The 17310-nt window shown below is 45.8% G+C and overlaps 1 protein-coding gene across 8 annotated transcripts in view; it reads right to left on the reverse strand.

Annotated features, from left to right (window-relative positions):
- The window catches only part of LOC144146742 (uncharacterized), a 111230-nt gene that overhangs the window by 85792 nt on the left and 8128 nt on the right, over positions 1–17310 (reverse strand). For 5 of the 8 annotated variants that reach the window (XM_077678690.1, XM_077678698.1, XM_077678715.1 and 2 more), the window contains exons 6-10: positions 16290–16614; positions 13022–13698; positions 11600–11755; positions 8265–8369; positions 5781–5846 (exon numbers count right to left, since the gene is read on the reverse strand). In XM_077678690.1, coding sequence (XP_077534816.1) covers positions 5781–5846; positions 8265–8369; positions 11600–11755; positions 13022–13698; positions 16290–16614 — 1329 coding nt within the window. The remainder of the gene's footprint in view (positions 1–5780; positions 5847–8264; positions 8370–11599; positions 11756–13021; positions 13699–16289; positions 16615–17310) is intronic. The other 3 variants (XM_077678707.1, XM_077678703.1, XM_077678681.1) reach the window with 3 other exon arrangements.

The raw sequence follows: 17310 nt of genomic DNA on the forward strand, positions 1-17310 counted from the left end.
GGAATGAGGCAGATGCAAACCCAATTGCAAACATTCATGCAGAGCATGGAATCCCAAACGCAAGCGTTCATGCAAAACGTGGAGACCCAGATCAACACTAAATTGCAACAATTATGGACCCAACAACACCAAGTACAAGGACCAAGCCAGACCGAAAGACAGTAAAAGACCAGAAGCCGGACAGGGACCTCCTAATCTGGCAATGGAACTGTAATGGTTACCAAAGTAAAAGGGCAACGATAATACAACACCTAGAAGGGATAGACAGGAAACCAGACATCTTCATGCTTCAAGAAACGCACTGCATAGAAACACCAAAACTACCAGGGTACAGAGCACACGCCAAAGCTGCAAAGACACTGAGCGAAAACAAGACGGGAGCACACAGGCCTATCGGCGGGGTGTGCACGTTCGTCCGTAAGGGCATCGTCTTCGTCGAGCACGAGCTGAACACCGGCAACTGGACCGACAGCTGCGCGGTGGAGGTGATCATTGGGAGGAGGACGAAGACAAGCACACTCGCCGTAAATGTGTACAGCAGTCCGAGGCACAGGAAACAGAAGTTTCGCACGCTCATGCAGAAAGCGCTAAGAACGATAAAAAAAGGAACGGTAGTAATCGGGGGCGACTTTAATGCACCACACTACGATTGGGGCTACGACAAGACCACCGAAAAAGGAAGAGACTTAATGCAAGACGCGACGGACGCAGGGTTAATACTGATCACGAACCCTGAGACCCCAACGAGAACGGGCACATCGGTCGCCAGAGACACCACCCCGGACCTGACGTTCGTAAGGATCGAAGGCAGAGGGGACGCGACATGGAAGAACACCAAGATCGATCTCGGCAGCGACCACATGATCATAGAGATACGAGTCCCACTCGGAAACGACACAAGCCAAGAGAAAAAAAAACACAAATACACGAACTGGGAAGAGTTTCGCCGCCACCTCCCAACTCAGCACGAGAAAATAGAGGACATAGACACGTGGGCAAAAGCGATCGTGGAAGCAACCGAGGAAGCAACGATTGAGATAGAGACAGACGGAAACGTACACACGATGGATAGCCGACTGGCCCACCTCATCGAAGCAAAGGAAGCCTTAAAAAGAAAATGGAACCAACAACGTACGAACAGAAAGCTCAGAAAAAAGATCGCCGAAATTAACAGAGAGATAGAAAAACACAGCAGGGAGCTCGGCAAACAACAGTGGGAACAGACATGCAGGGAGGCGGACGGACAACTCCACATGGGTAGAACGTGGAGACTGCTCCGACACCTCTTGGACGAAACCCAAACCAAGGGCGAACAGCAGCATAAACTCGGCAAAATCATCCACAAGGCGATCGCGAAGGACGGGGAGGACGAGGTGAAGAGAAAACTCGACGCCAAATACCTCCCGGTTTCCCCGAAAGAAAAACACCCAGAATATCAGGGAACGGAAAACGCCGAAATAGACCGGGACATTGAAGAATGGGAGGTACGAAACGTCATGCAAGACCTCAATAGAAGATCGGCGGCGGGACCCGACCGAGTAAGCAACAAGGCACTACGAAACCTCAACGACGCAACGGTCGCGGCACTGACGGAGTACTTCAACAAATGTTGGAGGGCCGGAAAGCTACCGCGCCGATGGAAGGAAGCCAAAACGATTCTAATACCGAAGCCGGGCAAACCACCCGGCGTCGAGAACCTAAGACCGATATCGCTGACGTCGTGTGTAGGCAAACTGCTAGAACACGTACTCATGAACAGGTGGCAACACTACCTCGAAGAAGCAGAACTATACCCGGACTCGCTCATCGGGTTTCGGAGTAAGCTAGGGACCCAAGACGCTATGCTACAGCTCAAGAGAGAGATCGTAGACTACGACATCAACACCAACGACAACAGAGCAATACTGGGCTTGGACCTGCAGAGTGCCTTCGATAAAGTTCGGCACTCGGCGATCCTTGCCCAGGTATCGCGCCTGAATCTGGGAAAAAGATCGTACAACTACATCAGAGACTTCCTTACCGACCGCACAACCCGAATCTGCGCGGGAGACCTACAACTACCAGAGAAGACACTAGGCAGCGAGGGAACGCCGCAGGGAGCGGTAATCTCACCGCTGCTCTTTAACCTAGTAATGATCGGGGTCGCCAACCGACTGCAGAGCGTCGAAGGGGTACGACATACAGTCTACGCCGACGACGTAACGCTATGGGTCACCGGCGGAAGCGACGGCCACATCGAGAGCAAACTACAAGAAGCACTGGAAGCAGTAGAAGACCAGCTGAGGGGCTCGGGACTGGTATGCTCCCCCGCAAAGTCGGAACTCCTAGTGATCCCGCCCAAGGGAGCGAGGCGCAACAAGCAGCCCACCAGAGACGGCGACAATATAACAGTAAGAACACAGGGGGGACTCACCATTCCCCAAGTAAGCAGGATCAGAGTCCTAGGAATGCTCATCGAACGCAGCAGGGTCAACGGAGAGATGGTCTCCAAACTCGACGCCAAGACCGGCGCGGCGATGCGACTCATAAGAAGAGTGTCGAGCAGAAGAGGTGGGATGAAAGAGGAACGACTCGTAAGACTCGTTCAATCCTTCGTGGTCAGCCACGTCGCATACGTCGCCGCCTTTCACAATTGGCGGCAGTGCGAGCGGAAGAAAGTCGACGCGATGCTGCGCAAGGCATACAAGTCGGCGTTGGGGCTCCTAGGAGGCACGAGCACGCAGAAGCTCGAAGCCCTCGGACTCCACAACAGCCTGGAGGAAATAGCGGAAGCCCAGCAGACGGCGCAGTTCACAAGACTATCGGAAACCAAGACCGGCAGAGAAATACTACGACAACTAGGCGTCAGCGTCAGAGAAGATCTGCAGACGGGGGAGAAGATACCGCGGGAGACGAGCAAACGCATCGTCGTAAGCCCGATCCCACGGAACATGAACCCAACGTTCAACAAGGAAAGAAGACAAGCACGGGCTAAAGCGCTGATAGCACTTCACTCAAACGACGAAGGGGCGGTATTCGTGGACGCGGCCAGCTACAAAAACATCAACGGCGTCTTCAGCGTCAGCGTGGTCGAAGCCAAGACCGGCGAGACCAGGCTTGCGGCAAGTGTGAAGACCAAGTCGCCGAACCAAGCCGAGGAAGTGGCGGTGGCACTCGCCATTGCGGACCCAAGAACAAAGACGGTGCTGTGTGATTCGCGAACGGCAGTGCGCAATTTTGCGAAGAACCGGGTGAGCTGTGCGGCCGCGCGTATTCTACGCAAGGCCGAAACCAACAGCGACAACGACGGTGTGGTAATTAAGTGGTTCCCCGCACATGCGGGCGAAGGGGTGGCGAGCTCGCTGGGGCTCGCCAACCACAACGAGACGGCCAACGCCGTGGCGCGAGGATTAGCCGGCCGTGCCACGGGAACGGCGGTCGCCGACGAAGTGGATCGCCCCGACAAGGACACCATGACCAGTTACAGCGAGGTGATCTCATGGTATAGACTAGGAAGACGAACGATGGCCCTGCCTCACCCCGGACTGACTAGGGAAGAGGCGGTTGTGCTCCGTCAACTGCAGACAAACTCAGTGATTACCCCAGTGCTAGCCAAGCACCTGTGGCCGGAGGTTTACGTGACTGATGTGTGCAGACTGTGCGAGAAGGAGCGGGCCACGCTGGCCCACATCCTAAAAGACTGCATAAGCGCGAACAATGCCAACAATGCCGACGTTCTCCCGCCCCACATAGAGGAGGCGAAGAGATCCAACGACTACGGCGTGCAACGCAAGGCCGTCCAGCAGATTCTAGCGGCGGTCGAGAGGCAGCGACCGGACGGGCCGGAGGCAGAAAGGGGGAACCCGAGTACGCCGAAGACCACCAGGAGCGACTCTCGCCGCTAAGAAGACGTCCGGCCTCGTCGACCCAAGACTCCATCCGAAGAGGGTGGGGTAGGGGTTACTGCAGGAAGCTTAATAAAGTTGTTCTCTCTCTCTCTTTAGGGCTTTGTCCTAACCAACACTAATTGGGCGATTCTACATTTCAGACCAAAATGGGTGTTCTTAAAGATCCTTCAATAAATGATTCACTGATTCATTTATCAAATTGGTTCTTGTTAATAAGTGTTACTCATACAAATGCACAAAAGCAATTTGAAGAATTTCACCCTGTGACACCGGTAAATGGCGGAAAAAATTTTTTTTGAAATTATTTGCAAGATCGAGCCAAAAAGGCCTACCAGATGATGCCATTGCCTAGCCAAACAACTGGTTCAAACAGCTTCAAAATTCTTGAGCACATTGTGGTTATAGTGCAGGAGCTCAATATTGCTGAAATTTTTAAAAATTGCACCACAAAGAGAATAAAAAGCGGTGAAATTTTTGATATATCTAATTGATATATCTAATTTGATATATCTAAAGTTGATATATCTAATTTGTTTTTGCTTGCAAATGCTGCCCATACAGTTGCCAAAAAACCAATTTCAGGATTTTGTCCTAACACATGTATAAAGAGGCCAGCGGGATTATTTAAGTTACACCCCTCTGGACGTGAAAGTCAGTTCAATTTCCCTGCGTTCGTATAGCGCTTGCCATCTGTTGGGACTTTCTGCAACCGCGCGCCTCCCATAGGAGCCCGTGTTATTTATTCTAAAACTATGACTGGTGCGTATCGTTGGTAGTCGTTTGAGTGCACCATCTGGGTACAATTCGTTTCGGGAGGGTTACAATAACACACCAGTTCCAGGCATTTCCCATTACCACACGCCTGCTGTAGGAGCCCATGTATTGACAGCAGGCGGGACATCCTAATTGCATACAACTTCACGGCAAACTACCTAATTATGAAAAGTAAAAACAAGTGTTACACCCATTACTGTCAGTATAGTGGCCCACCCGGACATCGCCGGGAACTAACACTAGTATAATATACAAATATGGTGATATAACAAAAAAAGAGCAAAACCCAAAAAAGACAGAACTGCATGCTTGCAATTTAGAATATTTTACCCTTGGATTAAAGGATACCAGCCATATTTTTAATACCTTAAAGTAAGCATTCCTGACAAAATCAAGAACAAAGAAAAGCACCTGCTTTTTCCTTCCCCTTCCATCAACCCTCATCCAATCCAACATTAGGTCCCCCCCATCATAGATCATTTGTACAGTGAACGTGGGAGAGGGCTATCAGGAAAGCTACACATTTTGACTTTCTTCCAAAGCATGGCATCACACAGGTCTGCCACCACACTCTCAGACTTGTTTCTATGTGGCTACAGGCTGTTCGAAAATCCCAGTCTCATTAAAAAAGAAATATATATCTAGAACCAAGGACATAAAAGACAATGCAACACGGCAGCTAATGACCATCATCCCGCCAGAAGCCTTTGAGGAGTGGCAGGAACGCTGGGTTAAGTCTGTGGCTCCAAAAAGGAGCATTATAAAGGGGAGTGAACAGTCAATTGCCCCAAGCTGCCAACATTTTCATAAAATACGAATGGGTCAGACAGATTCCGAACAGACCTAGTAAACCACAATTACGCTGTTAGTAACCACGACTATGGGAATTCTTCATGCCTGTCCACCGTGTAAGCAAGGAGCCGAATTGAGGTGTGGGAAGGGGCAGGAATCTCATTTCGTGGGTACTGACGGCGCTATGACGAAACACGTGAAAATTGTTGCTGGAGCGATTCATATGCCATACTCTGCTATAAAGCTATAACTTCACAAACCTCCCTTCTTACAATTCAATGTTTCTGCTCAAGAGTGCAGACAAAAAAAAGATAGCCTTTTACTCACCGGAAATGCCAGCAGCTGTGGGCAAGACCGCTTGATCAGTAGTGGGACGTCCCTTCAGCTGCTTCCCTGAAGATGCAAACAAAACAGTTTTTACTTATTATGCCACAATATTTTGACTATTTTGTTACTACACCATATATGATTAGCAATTTTCAACGTGCCCCAAACAATCAGACCTGAAACCTATGAACAACCTAATTGCTGCCATAACACGCATAGCTCTGGACCGTAGCTTTAGTTTAGATTTTGCTTTATGCTCTCCTGGTATAGCAGGGGGAAGCTCTGTAAAACATTACTTAGAACATGTGCTAGCTGCATCAGCTACCAAGCATGGCGCTAAGCACAGTTGATGCACCACAATGAAAAACAACGTCAGTTGTGACCTCAGCTACATTGGCAGCCCTTTTTTGCGTGTGTGTGTGGCGGCAGCAGCAGTGGGGACTATGTACTACACGTTATCGGACCATACAGCTTTTGAAATTTAACAAGGGCATTTCAATGCAGAAACCTGGGACCACTCATATGGACTCGTGCTCAAACGTACGCCTTGCTCCAGATTGATTGATTGTGGGGTTTAACATGCCAAAGCTACACTCGGGCTATCAGTCGTGCAGTAGTGGAGGGCTCCGGATTAATTTTGACCACATGGGGACCTTTAAAATGTGCCATAATATCGACGCACGGGCATTTTCCCTTCCTGCCTCCATCAGAAAACCAGCCACCCACGTGGGAATCGAATCCCCGTTCTTGGGCTCAGCAGCACGTCAGCCTTGTTCCAATTTTTACATTATTATAAGGCACGCCCATTTTGTAAGTACGATCCTTTGTTTCTAAGTAAAACCCGAGTATTACGCCCCACCCCAAACGCACACTAACCAAGCAACGTTCATGACAATCAAGTTAAGCCCAATTTCTCTGCCAAAATTTGCGGCCAGCCAGGTAAAGTTTATGGTACCAAAATTATACTTAGCCTGAAACAAAATTCTTGTGGGAAATAAAAACTGTGCTGAATATGGAAATCACCAAACTGATTCTTAATCCAAGGCCAAAAACATCACGGTAGTAAAGCATTCAATCCTTACAAAATTGTACATTTTGGTGCTGTCTAAGAAAACTTGCTTAGAAGCTAGTTTCATTTAAGCAAGCTTGAAAAGAATAGTGGAGAGAAGAGGTCATATCTCAGGGTACAGTAGGTGGCTGCAGAAAATGCCTATGGATAATATTCCTAAATACAAATTGAATCCTCTCTCAGCTGCAACATGGTGAAAGCAGGATGGTGCAAAGCCAAAAACATTGTTTGCCCAAGTTCTTTCAGGAACATTACCTGAATCAAAGCCTTTCTGCCTCTAAAAATATGCCAATGATGCAGAGTAATCTTTTCTAGTGTGATAATAAAACTAATAAATAGTCTGATAATAAAGATAATAAATAAAATTTGTGGAATGCCTAAATATTAGTCCTACTTTTTCCTAGCTTACAACATTCAACATATAGCACTATTTTTATCCCCCACCTCACGAATTAAAAAATTAAAAAATAACCCTCAAGATTGAAAGACTACGCGTGTATAAATACTGACTGTGACTGCATTTTATTCTGAAGGTTTTAAGATTGTACGTCCAGGATATTCTGCTGAACGAACAATGATGTATCAAGTTACTGCTAAGACACATGCCCAGGGTTAGTTTCAAGCGATGCCCTAAAGCAACACATTGTAAAAATTTTTACAGGGTGCAATATTCATCATTTCCCATTTCTCGACCTTTTCTACGCAAAAAGGTGGTATGCAAAGACAGAAAAGTACACATTTTCACCACTTGGCAAGTTGCTTGGCTGGCTGCCACAGGCAAACCCCAGAATGGCCAAACAAATTCAATATTTTACCTCTGACACCAAAAACGTGGTACATGTGGGCACATGTCACCAATGGTATAACCCAGATTTTTAAAATTACTGAAGGAAAATGTCTTCAACTGTTGCTTTTTTTTCTATTATATTTTTCGTGGTAGTTTTTATTTTAGCTCATCCTCCTTTCATCCCATCCATTCAGAGTTCTTTCGATCCTGTGTACATACAATTGTGAGAATTACAATTTTACAAACCTCTACACCAATAATTTTAAGCTTTCGGCCATACAAAAGGCAAAATATGCTATATCTCGATACCTTGTGTGCCTCCTGGTTCTTAAAATAAATCATTTTCAAAAACCTAAAATGTGGGCTTTTCCTATGTGTAAGAAAGAAGTATAGAGTAAAGCTATTTGGCATAAGAATTAGTCAAAATCTTACAGAAGTCAAAAACATTTTTTTACATAAGAGGTTTCCTTAAGCAGAACATATCTTCTTTATCTAAATACACTTGAAAGATGCCACTTGAAAAATAAGAGAATACTATATTCAATAAAGGCCAACAGCAGAGCTGGGGTACCATTTTTTTTCAGCGCCTATGAAATAGTTTTGAAATCGTTTGAGATCTTATACTAACCCGAAGGTGAAGGAAGGGTAAGTTTTGCTGCCGTGTCTGCTGGATAGGGGCCGCGCTTCTTCAACGCCAAGTCCCTGCCTTCTTTCCAACTGGTGGTCGTAATTGCTGCGAGGGCAGTCAGCTGTCACAACTTTGCTAAAGCACTACTCTGACCACATGCAGATGACCAGATGAAGAAACAGATAGAAGCATTTTTGGTAGCCCTAGGTAAAACGATTCACAGGAACAATAGCTGTTTGGCACAGCAACAACAGTGTTAGGTTATACAACTAAATCTTAAAGGTGTTTCCCACCCCAGTATTTGCATCGCTTATTTCCCACAGCAGCCGTAAGCAGACTTTTGCACTTTAGGCTTCATGAGTTCCCCAAAACATCAGATTTCCTCAGCAAACCTAAAAAATCATATTAATGTTTTAATAGCGAGGAAACGGAGCCACCTTATCAAATTGAGGGCACATGGTAAGAACAGTGCAACCTGTCCATTACCCAAATATAGAACGCACTTACAGAGGAAGGTCAGGACATTATTTTCAATAGACATTAAAAAAACATAGTCAGAAAGAGAATCTTAAGAGCAGGCTGAGCCTTTGCTTCAGTTAAGTTTTGTTATGAAGCTGCATCATGTTGGGCAATCATAACTGTAAAATCTAGACAAAAGCACAAAAGCCTGCTACCACAGTGAACGTCAAGGTGCACTGGTATACCCTAGTTAAAAACACCTGTGCAGAAAGGACATTTTCTGTGTTTGAGTGATGCTTGTCAGTGTTGGAAGAAGGACATATGAATTTTGGCTTGCATTCCATAACCAAATTATTTCAGTAATATCGTCCCCTTGTAACAATATTACTACTCTTTGGATGAAATTTATACAAGCATCTAATAGAAGAAACAGCAGATAAAATTGGTCATAAAATTCAGCAAATAAATCCACACTGATGCCCAGTCCCGTATTAGCACACCCTTCTAAAAAAACACTCACAGGTTTGCTTCTTAACAACGCACCTGAAAGATCAAATGCTGCGATAAAAAGGGCAAAGTATGCCAACAAAAAAATTGGCCGTGCATCTGCTTGCATTGCTGCAAATGTCGTCAAAAGACGATGGTCTTCTGCTGCTCCTACCACGTAACTGCCTTTCCTGCCTCATCCGCCCACCACTCATGTTGTTCCCCTCCCGTCTCAGTCCACCCATTGCAGGTTTGCGAAGTTCAATTTTGCTGCGTTCGCACTGCTGCACCATCAGTTGGGAATGTTGGGACTTAGTGCTAGAGCCACGAGCGTGAGGCTCAGGTGCCAGTCTTGTCTTGTATTTCGTGGATGAAACATCGTTTTCAATGCATTTTTTTTTTTAATTTACTCTCTCAAAAGCCAAGCACAACACATCTACTCTTAATTAAAAGAACACTGCAAACACTAGTTATGCATTGACATTCTTCCTCAAATAAGCCTAGAATTATCTTTTTCTGAAGAACATTTACAAATCTACAGCATATTTCTGCACTTATTACGTTGAAAATGTTTTGCCTATATATAGTAAACTCACATTAAGGTGAACTCGAAGGGACTGCGAAAATTTGTTCATATTATCAGAAATTCATCTAAAGGGGATGTTTTTTGCATCGTGCACATCACAATAGAGCAAAAGTGTTTATCATCTTAATTAACCATGAAATTCGTCCTAACCAAGTTTGTCGTAACGAGTCTACTGCATAAACATCTCAATAATTCATTTTAACTTTTTGCCACGCAGCTGAATCGAGGTGCAGACAGACAGACATGCACACAGACAGACCAAAATCTTCACGTTTGAAAAGACCGAGAAAGAATATCATCTTTAAAATCCCAGCATGTAGTTTGACACGAAAAACGTCATTTCATGTCACAGCACAGATCAAACGTTTAGAGCGCAGTCCTTAAAGCGCCGCTCCTGTGGTTTCGCGTCGCCGTCAGCCTTGTTGTAACCGAGCGGACGAAGAGAACACCGAAGATAGATGAGATAGAGCAAAGAGGAAAGCGGAGGAACAAAGTATGGTGATGGTGTGAAGTGGGGGGGGGGGTATGCTTTGGCCACGTGAGACATGCTCCGCGACAGCAACATGCTGCTAGATAACGCCAGAGTAGCACGGGCCGTTGTGCGTTCGGTTCGCTGTGATGATGTGATCGCTTCCCAAGACGCAGCAGCTATGTGCCATCACCGAGAAGACTGCAGTTCGCGCTGCACTCAAATTTCGCATTAGTGAATATCGTAATCGTAAGCCAATTTTTTTTAGTCAACTTATACGTAGGGCCTCACTTATAGCGCAATTTATTCTCTTGGAGACACCGACTTGTCCTCCTGGTGTACTGTGGGGAAGCAAACCCACAGTAGCTTTTAGAGTGCATACAAAACTAATCAGGGCAAGGCAGAATTGAGATACAATAGTATCGCAGCAATTTTTTAACGATACTTTTGAGTAGTATCGGCATTCCTGTAGTGAGATTACCCTCGAAAAATGTATTTTTATCTCTGTAGTACAAAATACTTCTATGCTGTATTGATTATATCCCGATACTCAGCCAGACATAAGCACTTTTGTTGGAAAAGAACTGGCATGCTCCAATTAAAAAAAAAAAAAAGCTTTCTTGCAAGCACATTCCTGTATTGATGTCAAAAATCATATTATTGCTTTTTGGGTTTTGCGAAGGAAGTCATCTGCTGCTGATTTATAGCAGGTTTCTTTTTTTTTTTTTTTTCCTGTGGAAAGCAGGCTTTCTGTGTTACTTGAGGTTCTTGTTGGGTTAAACGAACACCAAAATAGGAATACAAAACAAACTCTCGAAAAAGTACACATAACATGGAAGAAGGCAGAAGATCATGGTCAGGGCCGGAAAAGCCATTGAACATGTGCTCGTATGGAGTTCACTCCTGGCCGATATGAAATTCACATCGATACCTCCAGGGTCTTTCAATACCTTGACAATCTGATAAAAGGCATCCCCATGGGCCACGATTTCCCAGCTATGAAGGTGGTGTTCGATTGTTACAACATGAATTTATGCCCTCCTCAAGTGGTGAAGAGGCTTTTTTCGTCCACAAGCTTTGGGCTGTGACCAAAACACTGCTGTCAAGAAAACTTGTTTGAGAAGCAGCACTTCTCCAAGTTCAGTTAGTGGAACTTTCATGTTCGCAAACTGATGCCATGACACAGAACACTGTTGCAGATGTTTTTTGAAAACTCCGTTGTGCTAGGAACTCAAACCATGTGTTTGACTTGCAATGGATACATATCCACAACGTGGGGGAAAAGCCTTGCCCTTGCATGGAGCTACAACCAAGCAGTCTGAGCCAGGCCCTTACCTGCCGGCTTTGCGGGATGCACACTTGAGGAGCCTTTTTCTGCGGGCTTGGGGCAAGCAGGCTGGGGTTCCTCGGTGTTTTCAACCCCCGAATGAGTGGTTTCAGAGGGTGCCGAGGCCACCCGAGGAGCATCCTCTGGCCCGTCTGCTTTCCCTGCTAGGGCAGCAAGGCCGAAAATGTAATTTCATGTCCCAGGCATTCCATCTCCACTTAGAGCAGAAAAAACAGCACAATTTCTTAAACAGCAAATTAAGGCAGTGTCTAAATGATGAGACTATCAAGTTAAACGTGCCTTTATCATTCTACATTTACTACATTCTTGCAAGCAGTAAACTAGATTAACTTGAGTAAGGTGTTGAGTAACGCGCTGCAGCTACACCTGGGCTATGGGGCCTGATGCCGTGTAGGACAAGAAATTAATGTAGACTGCCTCGACTTCTTTACAGACCGTCAAAACCTCGTACATGCAATATGTTTTGCTCTTCCCAACAAGAGATCTACGGCTGCAGTGGTTGAATATTGAATGCCACAGCCTCCTGCTTAGCAGCACAGTACCTTTACAACTGCAGCCACGACAGGCAGTGAACTACAAGAAACACTGCTGTAAAGCTGTTTACCTTCCTAGTGCAAGGTTATTCCTCTTCAAAGCAAGGTTACCGGTATGCTTCAATAGCAGAATACCGGTCTTTCGTATTTATTACATCCTATAGCCCATTTCAAATCCCAATAGAAGCCAGCACCGCAAACGAGTCCAGAGCCCCTGGTATACTTTGTGTTACTTTGTTCCCCAAATACTCCATTTCAACTACAAAGAATCATTGTCAATCTTGACCTAAGACTAGATAAAAAAAACTGTCAAATTCCACCTAAGCTTGCAATGTTCCTTACTGCAGCTCTTTTCCTTCCTTGGTAAAGCCTTATACTCGAACAATTTTTACTGACTAGACTTCCCAGGTGACTCAGGTTCAAAAGCTGACTATCCCACACCTTCACAATGTGAGGCTCTTGACTTCTAGCCTCTCTCTAAAACTAATTCCGGCATGCGTAAAAACCAACAACCTTAACACACCTTGCCTTCTCTATAGATCTGTGAATGCATGAATATCATAGTAAACATGACACAAGAATAATCAAATACATAACTCCTTTCAAGACCATATCATACAAAAGAAAAAACCCTGCAGTGACATTTATACACGCTAAATCATCTAACAGCCAATCTAATAAAACAAGGTACCTAAAGACTGAAGAAGCTGCCAAAAATAAAGTGAACGCATGTACCAGGGCTATATTATGTGTAGGTAGCTGGTGGTTGTAAAAAATTGCCTTTGCGCACTGTTCAAGCCACTTATGACCAAAATGTGACCCAACTTGCTAGCTTTTCAGCTGGCCAAAAAAAGAACATTTTATACGACTACTCACAAAGTTTGCGTGCCTTCTGTGGAGTGGGTAAGGGGTCCCCCTTGAGTGAAAAGCCCTTGTATTCCTTGGGCTCCCGCACAGATGCAAACTTGCGCTTCCAGACAAGGTCGACAGACATTTCATGCTCCCAATCCGTGCACAACCAGTCACTACCAAATAAGAGATCGTCCCTTTCAAGCCCTTGATCCAGGCCACCCGCCGACGTAGACAGCCACTGCTCCTTCACTCCTGTTTCCTCGCCTGCAGTTCTCCTCTTCAAGTACTCAAGGTACTCATCCACACTGTGTTGCAGCGGCACGCTTGCATTTACAGTTGCTTCTGGCAACGCAACTCTGCTTATGTCCTTGCCCCGTTCTACTGCTGTTTCGAACTGCTCAGAGGGCAATGCAACTCTGCTTACATCTTTGCCTCGTTCTACTGCTGTTGTTTCGAACAGCTCAGAGGGCTTGCGGTCAAGGATGATTGGAGTGTTGGTGCCAACAGTGGCACTCCGGGGCTTGCAGAAGGTTGCGGCGTCCACTAGCCTGGGTGAATGACCCCCGGCCCCAACCGGAGACGTGGAAGCCTTGATGTGGTTTGCATTGCGGTCCGTTTGGTGCTGTGGTGACTTGGTCTTGCCATTTCGGCGCCCAGCAGCCCTCTTTTGCCTCTCAACCAGCCTGTGGAGTCTATCGCTGCTACCTGCATGCAAAAGGTGTGAGCTGTGTAATCGTGGAAGCACACATGCATGACAAAATGACAAAACAACTGAGGGAAGCAGCTGTGTGTAAACCTCCATCTAAGAATTTCGTATAGAGTGTAACATCCCTGAGCCATACCTGGTGGAGAGGCAAAAAAGCTATGCACAAAACAGCAGTATGGCTGAGTCAATAACAAGACTAGGAACCAGGGCCGGAGAATCCAACACTGCTATCCTTAAATGCATACAGCCAACACATCCTTGGCAAGATGGATGCCTGCTTGAAGGCTCATCCCTCAAAGGCCATTCTGCTGACCAAAGTGGCCATAAGCAGTCAGCCTTTATCCTTATCTAGGAGGCACTGGTACAGCACACTCTGCTTACAATGTTGATAAGAACAAAGAATTCAGTTGTGATATCTAAATGCTATATCAATCTTAATATAAAATTAATTATGTGATAAATATCTGATACAATATATACAGTAGTACCTCCTTAACTCGAACTCGAATACGTATTTTAAAATATCGGTTTAGTCAAAACTTTTTCCCGCCGTGCATTTACCTCCCATAGGTGCCATGTATTAGCCCCCCTTTATCTCGAAATGTTTTTGGGAGATCACGGATATCTCGAAATCGTAACATAGAAGACACAAGGCAAAGTCCGCTACAGGCAGCTGATTAGGTCTCTCTTCGAATGCTTAGCTCCCACTACGCACCGGAAGTGGTCGTGAACAGCAAATTTACGCTGAGTACGTGCTGTACTAGGCCGATGTCCCCGTTACCGAAATGCTGTCCGCCGCCTACATTGTTGAGATAGTTGTGAACGACGCTCGTGATCACGTGGGTAACAAGGAACCTCCAGAAGTGCATACAACGCAGAAACAAGAAGCATGCTGCTCCTGCTTCGCAACAGTGCAGAAGTAGCCGTGGCGATCAACAATTAATGTAATGAATTGAGCAGCTCAAGAACGCTTTTCTGGGACCAGATGCGAACGCGAAACAGGCGAACATCACGCAGTTATTTCTTCCGCAATAATAAAAATTTGTTTTTCCTGCGAATCGCTTTGCCTTCATTTATTACAAAAGTCCCCTGTGCAGTGGAGCTTTAGTTACAAGCACTAGCTCTTATTTCCTTGACCTCACCACAAATTTTCAGCATTTCGCTTTAACTCAAAACTTCGCTTATCTCGAACTTTTCAGCAAATTTTACGACTTCGAGTTAACGAGGGATTGCTGCATATATATATACCGGCTTTTTTTTCTGTCTTACCAAGGCTTTCAAAAAAACTTAGAGCTATACGAATGCCATTTCCAGAGGCAAGTTACTAGACCACACAACTACCAGATGACTAATTTACAAAAACCGAGAACTTCTTAATTAGGCTTTGTATTTTTGCAAACCTGGTCACCCATTTTTAAAAATCCAGAACACAATTTGTGTCCTGAGAGTTGTCACCAAAGGTTGTCATTATATGCAGAGGATCTTTAGCTGTCACCAAATATTTCCTATGAAGCAAGCACTCCCACCACCCCCCTCCACACACACACACACACACACACAGACACACATTCACACTCCCACAGGTAAAAATACTTGTTAAAAATAAAGCTTTTTTGAATTTGATCATCAATAGAGCCTCACTATTACGCTTTTGATTGACGCATTTTCAAGGCACTTACGCTACGCACCGCCACCACTGCCTAGCTATTAGCTTCCCGTTTGTTACATTTGCCTTCCCATTTGTTACGGCCAAGAACTGTGATGGTTCACAGTTCTTGATATCCTTGCTCCGGGAACTACAGTACCATTTCTGCTGTAAAGACACGGCGTTGCTTCTGCAAGTGCAAGTTTCAGCAGTTGGAGCAAGGGCAAGCACTGACAGAGTGCAATGCCGATGGAAATGCCAGCGTGTGTGGCGACATGAGGATGCCCTGGGGATGTTTCAGCATGAATGGGAGCTCAGGCCACCTGTCATGAATCCCTGTAGTGCAACCAACCTCAACCCAGCTCACAATGTATAAAGTGAAGAGGAAATAGACGAAGAAACAAGCGATCATGTGGACCCCACGTTCAGAGATGCTGCCCTGGCTTTGAATACTTTGCGCAGAGTTCAACTTGCAAAGCTGGGCACACAGCAAAGAAGGGCTGCCACTGCTTCAGAACAGGCTTACTGTCTGATACACTCAGCCCAAAAGCCAGTGGGAACCCCCGAGTTCACAACTATTACCACTAAAAAGAAGCTTTTTTAACTTTCAATCGAAGCACCAGGATGCAATCATGAATGCTCCGAAAACAGACTTCACATAAATTCGTGCATCAGATTTGCATTTTCTGTCACCTGTACGGCTGCAGCATGCATTATCAGTATTTACATTTTCCCAGATCATGCCTTGTTTTACCCCAGTTCCCTAAGATAAACATCAACAAGGTTCTACTGTATCTAGGTTCAACTGTCAATAAAGCCTTGCTGCTCCTGCCAGCTCGATACGGCCAACACCAGCCCCTGCCCATGCAAGCAAAACAAGATGAAGCAGTGTCTCAGTGCATGCATCGAAAGCGAACGGAGCAGGGAGCCACAGAAATGACCTACCTAGGAAAGATTTGCAGCCAGAATGCCGCGGCTGCTTCAGAACTTTGTGTGTTTCGTCATTGATGTAGCACGCCTTCTTGACATGGTGGTTATTTGTGCTTGCGCTGTGCTCTGTAACAACACCACCCACAGTGAAGGTGACGTTGCCAGCAGTGGTGATGGCCGCCGCTGACGGCATAAAGTTGCCCCGAGCATCTGGCTGTCGAAGTGAGCGCACAAAGTTGAGCTCGTTGCGTTGCAGCAGTGCGCCATGGCTAACAAACGGAGGATCGGCACAAGCATGGCTTCGCTCTCTTGACAGGGGCTCGGTAGGAAATAAACCTTCAAAGAAGGAATGCAAACACAAGCAGCAAGTTGTACCCTCTCAGCTGAAATGCACCCCCACACACAAACATACCCAATGCAGTCTTAAGAATTGTTTTCAATGCTCTATTTGTCTTGTTTTTTTTTTTTTTTTTCATCCCCCTCTTCTCCAATTCTGCAGGCACATTTCAGCCCCCATACAAAAAGTACTGCCAGAAATTTATTGTGGGCCACGAACCAAAAAGAATGGTGGACTTTCCATAACGAAAATTTTAAATTGTGTGCACATGCATGTGCACTTAAAGGCCAACTGCACTCAAAATTTCAACCTCCTGAAAATGTTATTTCCATATAGTCTGCCTAAAAAGACTGCAAGATACAAAATATGACCCCCGAAATGTGTGTATCCACGGCGGAAACGAATATCAAAAGCGGAACTTAGGAGAGCAGGGCCATTACGGCCAGGCTGAAGTGACAATCCAGCCGGCCAAACCTGTGCGCAATGCATCGCCTTCACCGCAGCCCTAGGAGAAGCGCGCGCAGTGGAGCTCAACCGGTTCTCCTGGCTGGCGGTAAGAAAAAGCGCAGGGCCGTTCGCAATGTCCCTTCCGCTTCACAGCTGTTTGCGCGGTCCACCAGCAGGTGCAGCGTCGCCTGCAACGGAGCTGTTTCAAACGTTTCTAACTAATCAACAACGCATTTCACGGGGCTACA

Source organism: Haemaphysalis longicornis, unplaced genomic scaffold (genome assembly GCF_048455015.1).
Source record: "Haemaphysalis longicornis isolate Haplotype H1 unplaced genomic scaffold, Haemaphysalis longicornis Haplotype H1 scaffold_1, whole genome shotgun sequence".
In the NCBI taxonomy this organism is placed as follows: domain Eukaryota; kingdom Metazoa; phylum Arthropoda; class Arachnida; order Ixodida; family Ixodidae; genus Haemaphysalis; species Haemaphysalis longicornis.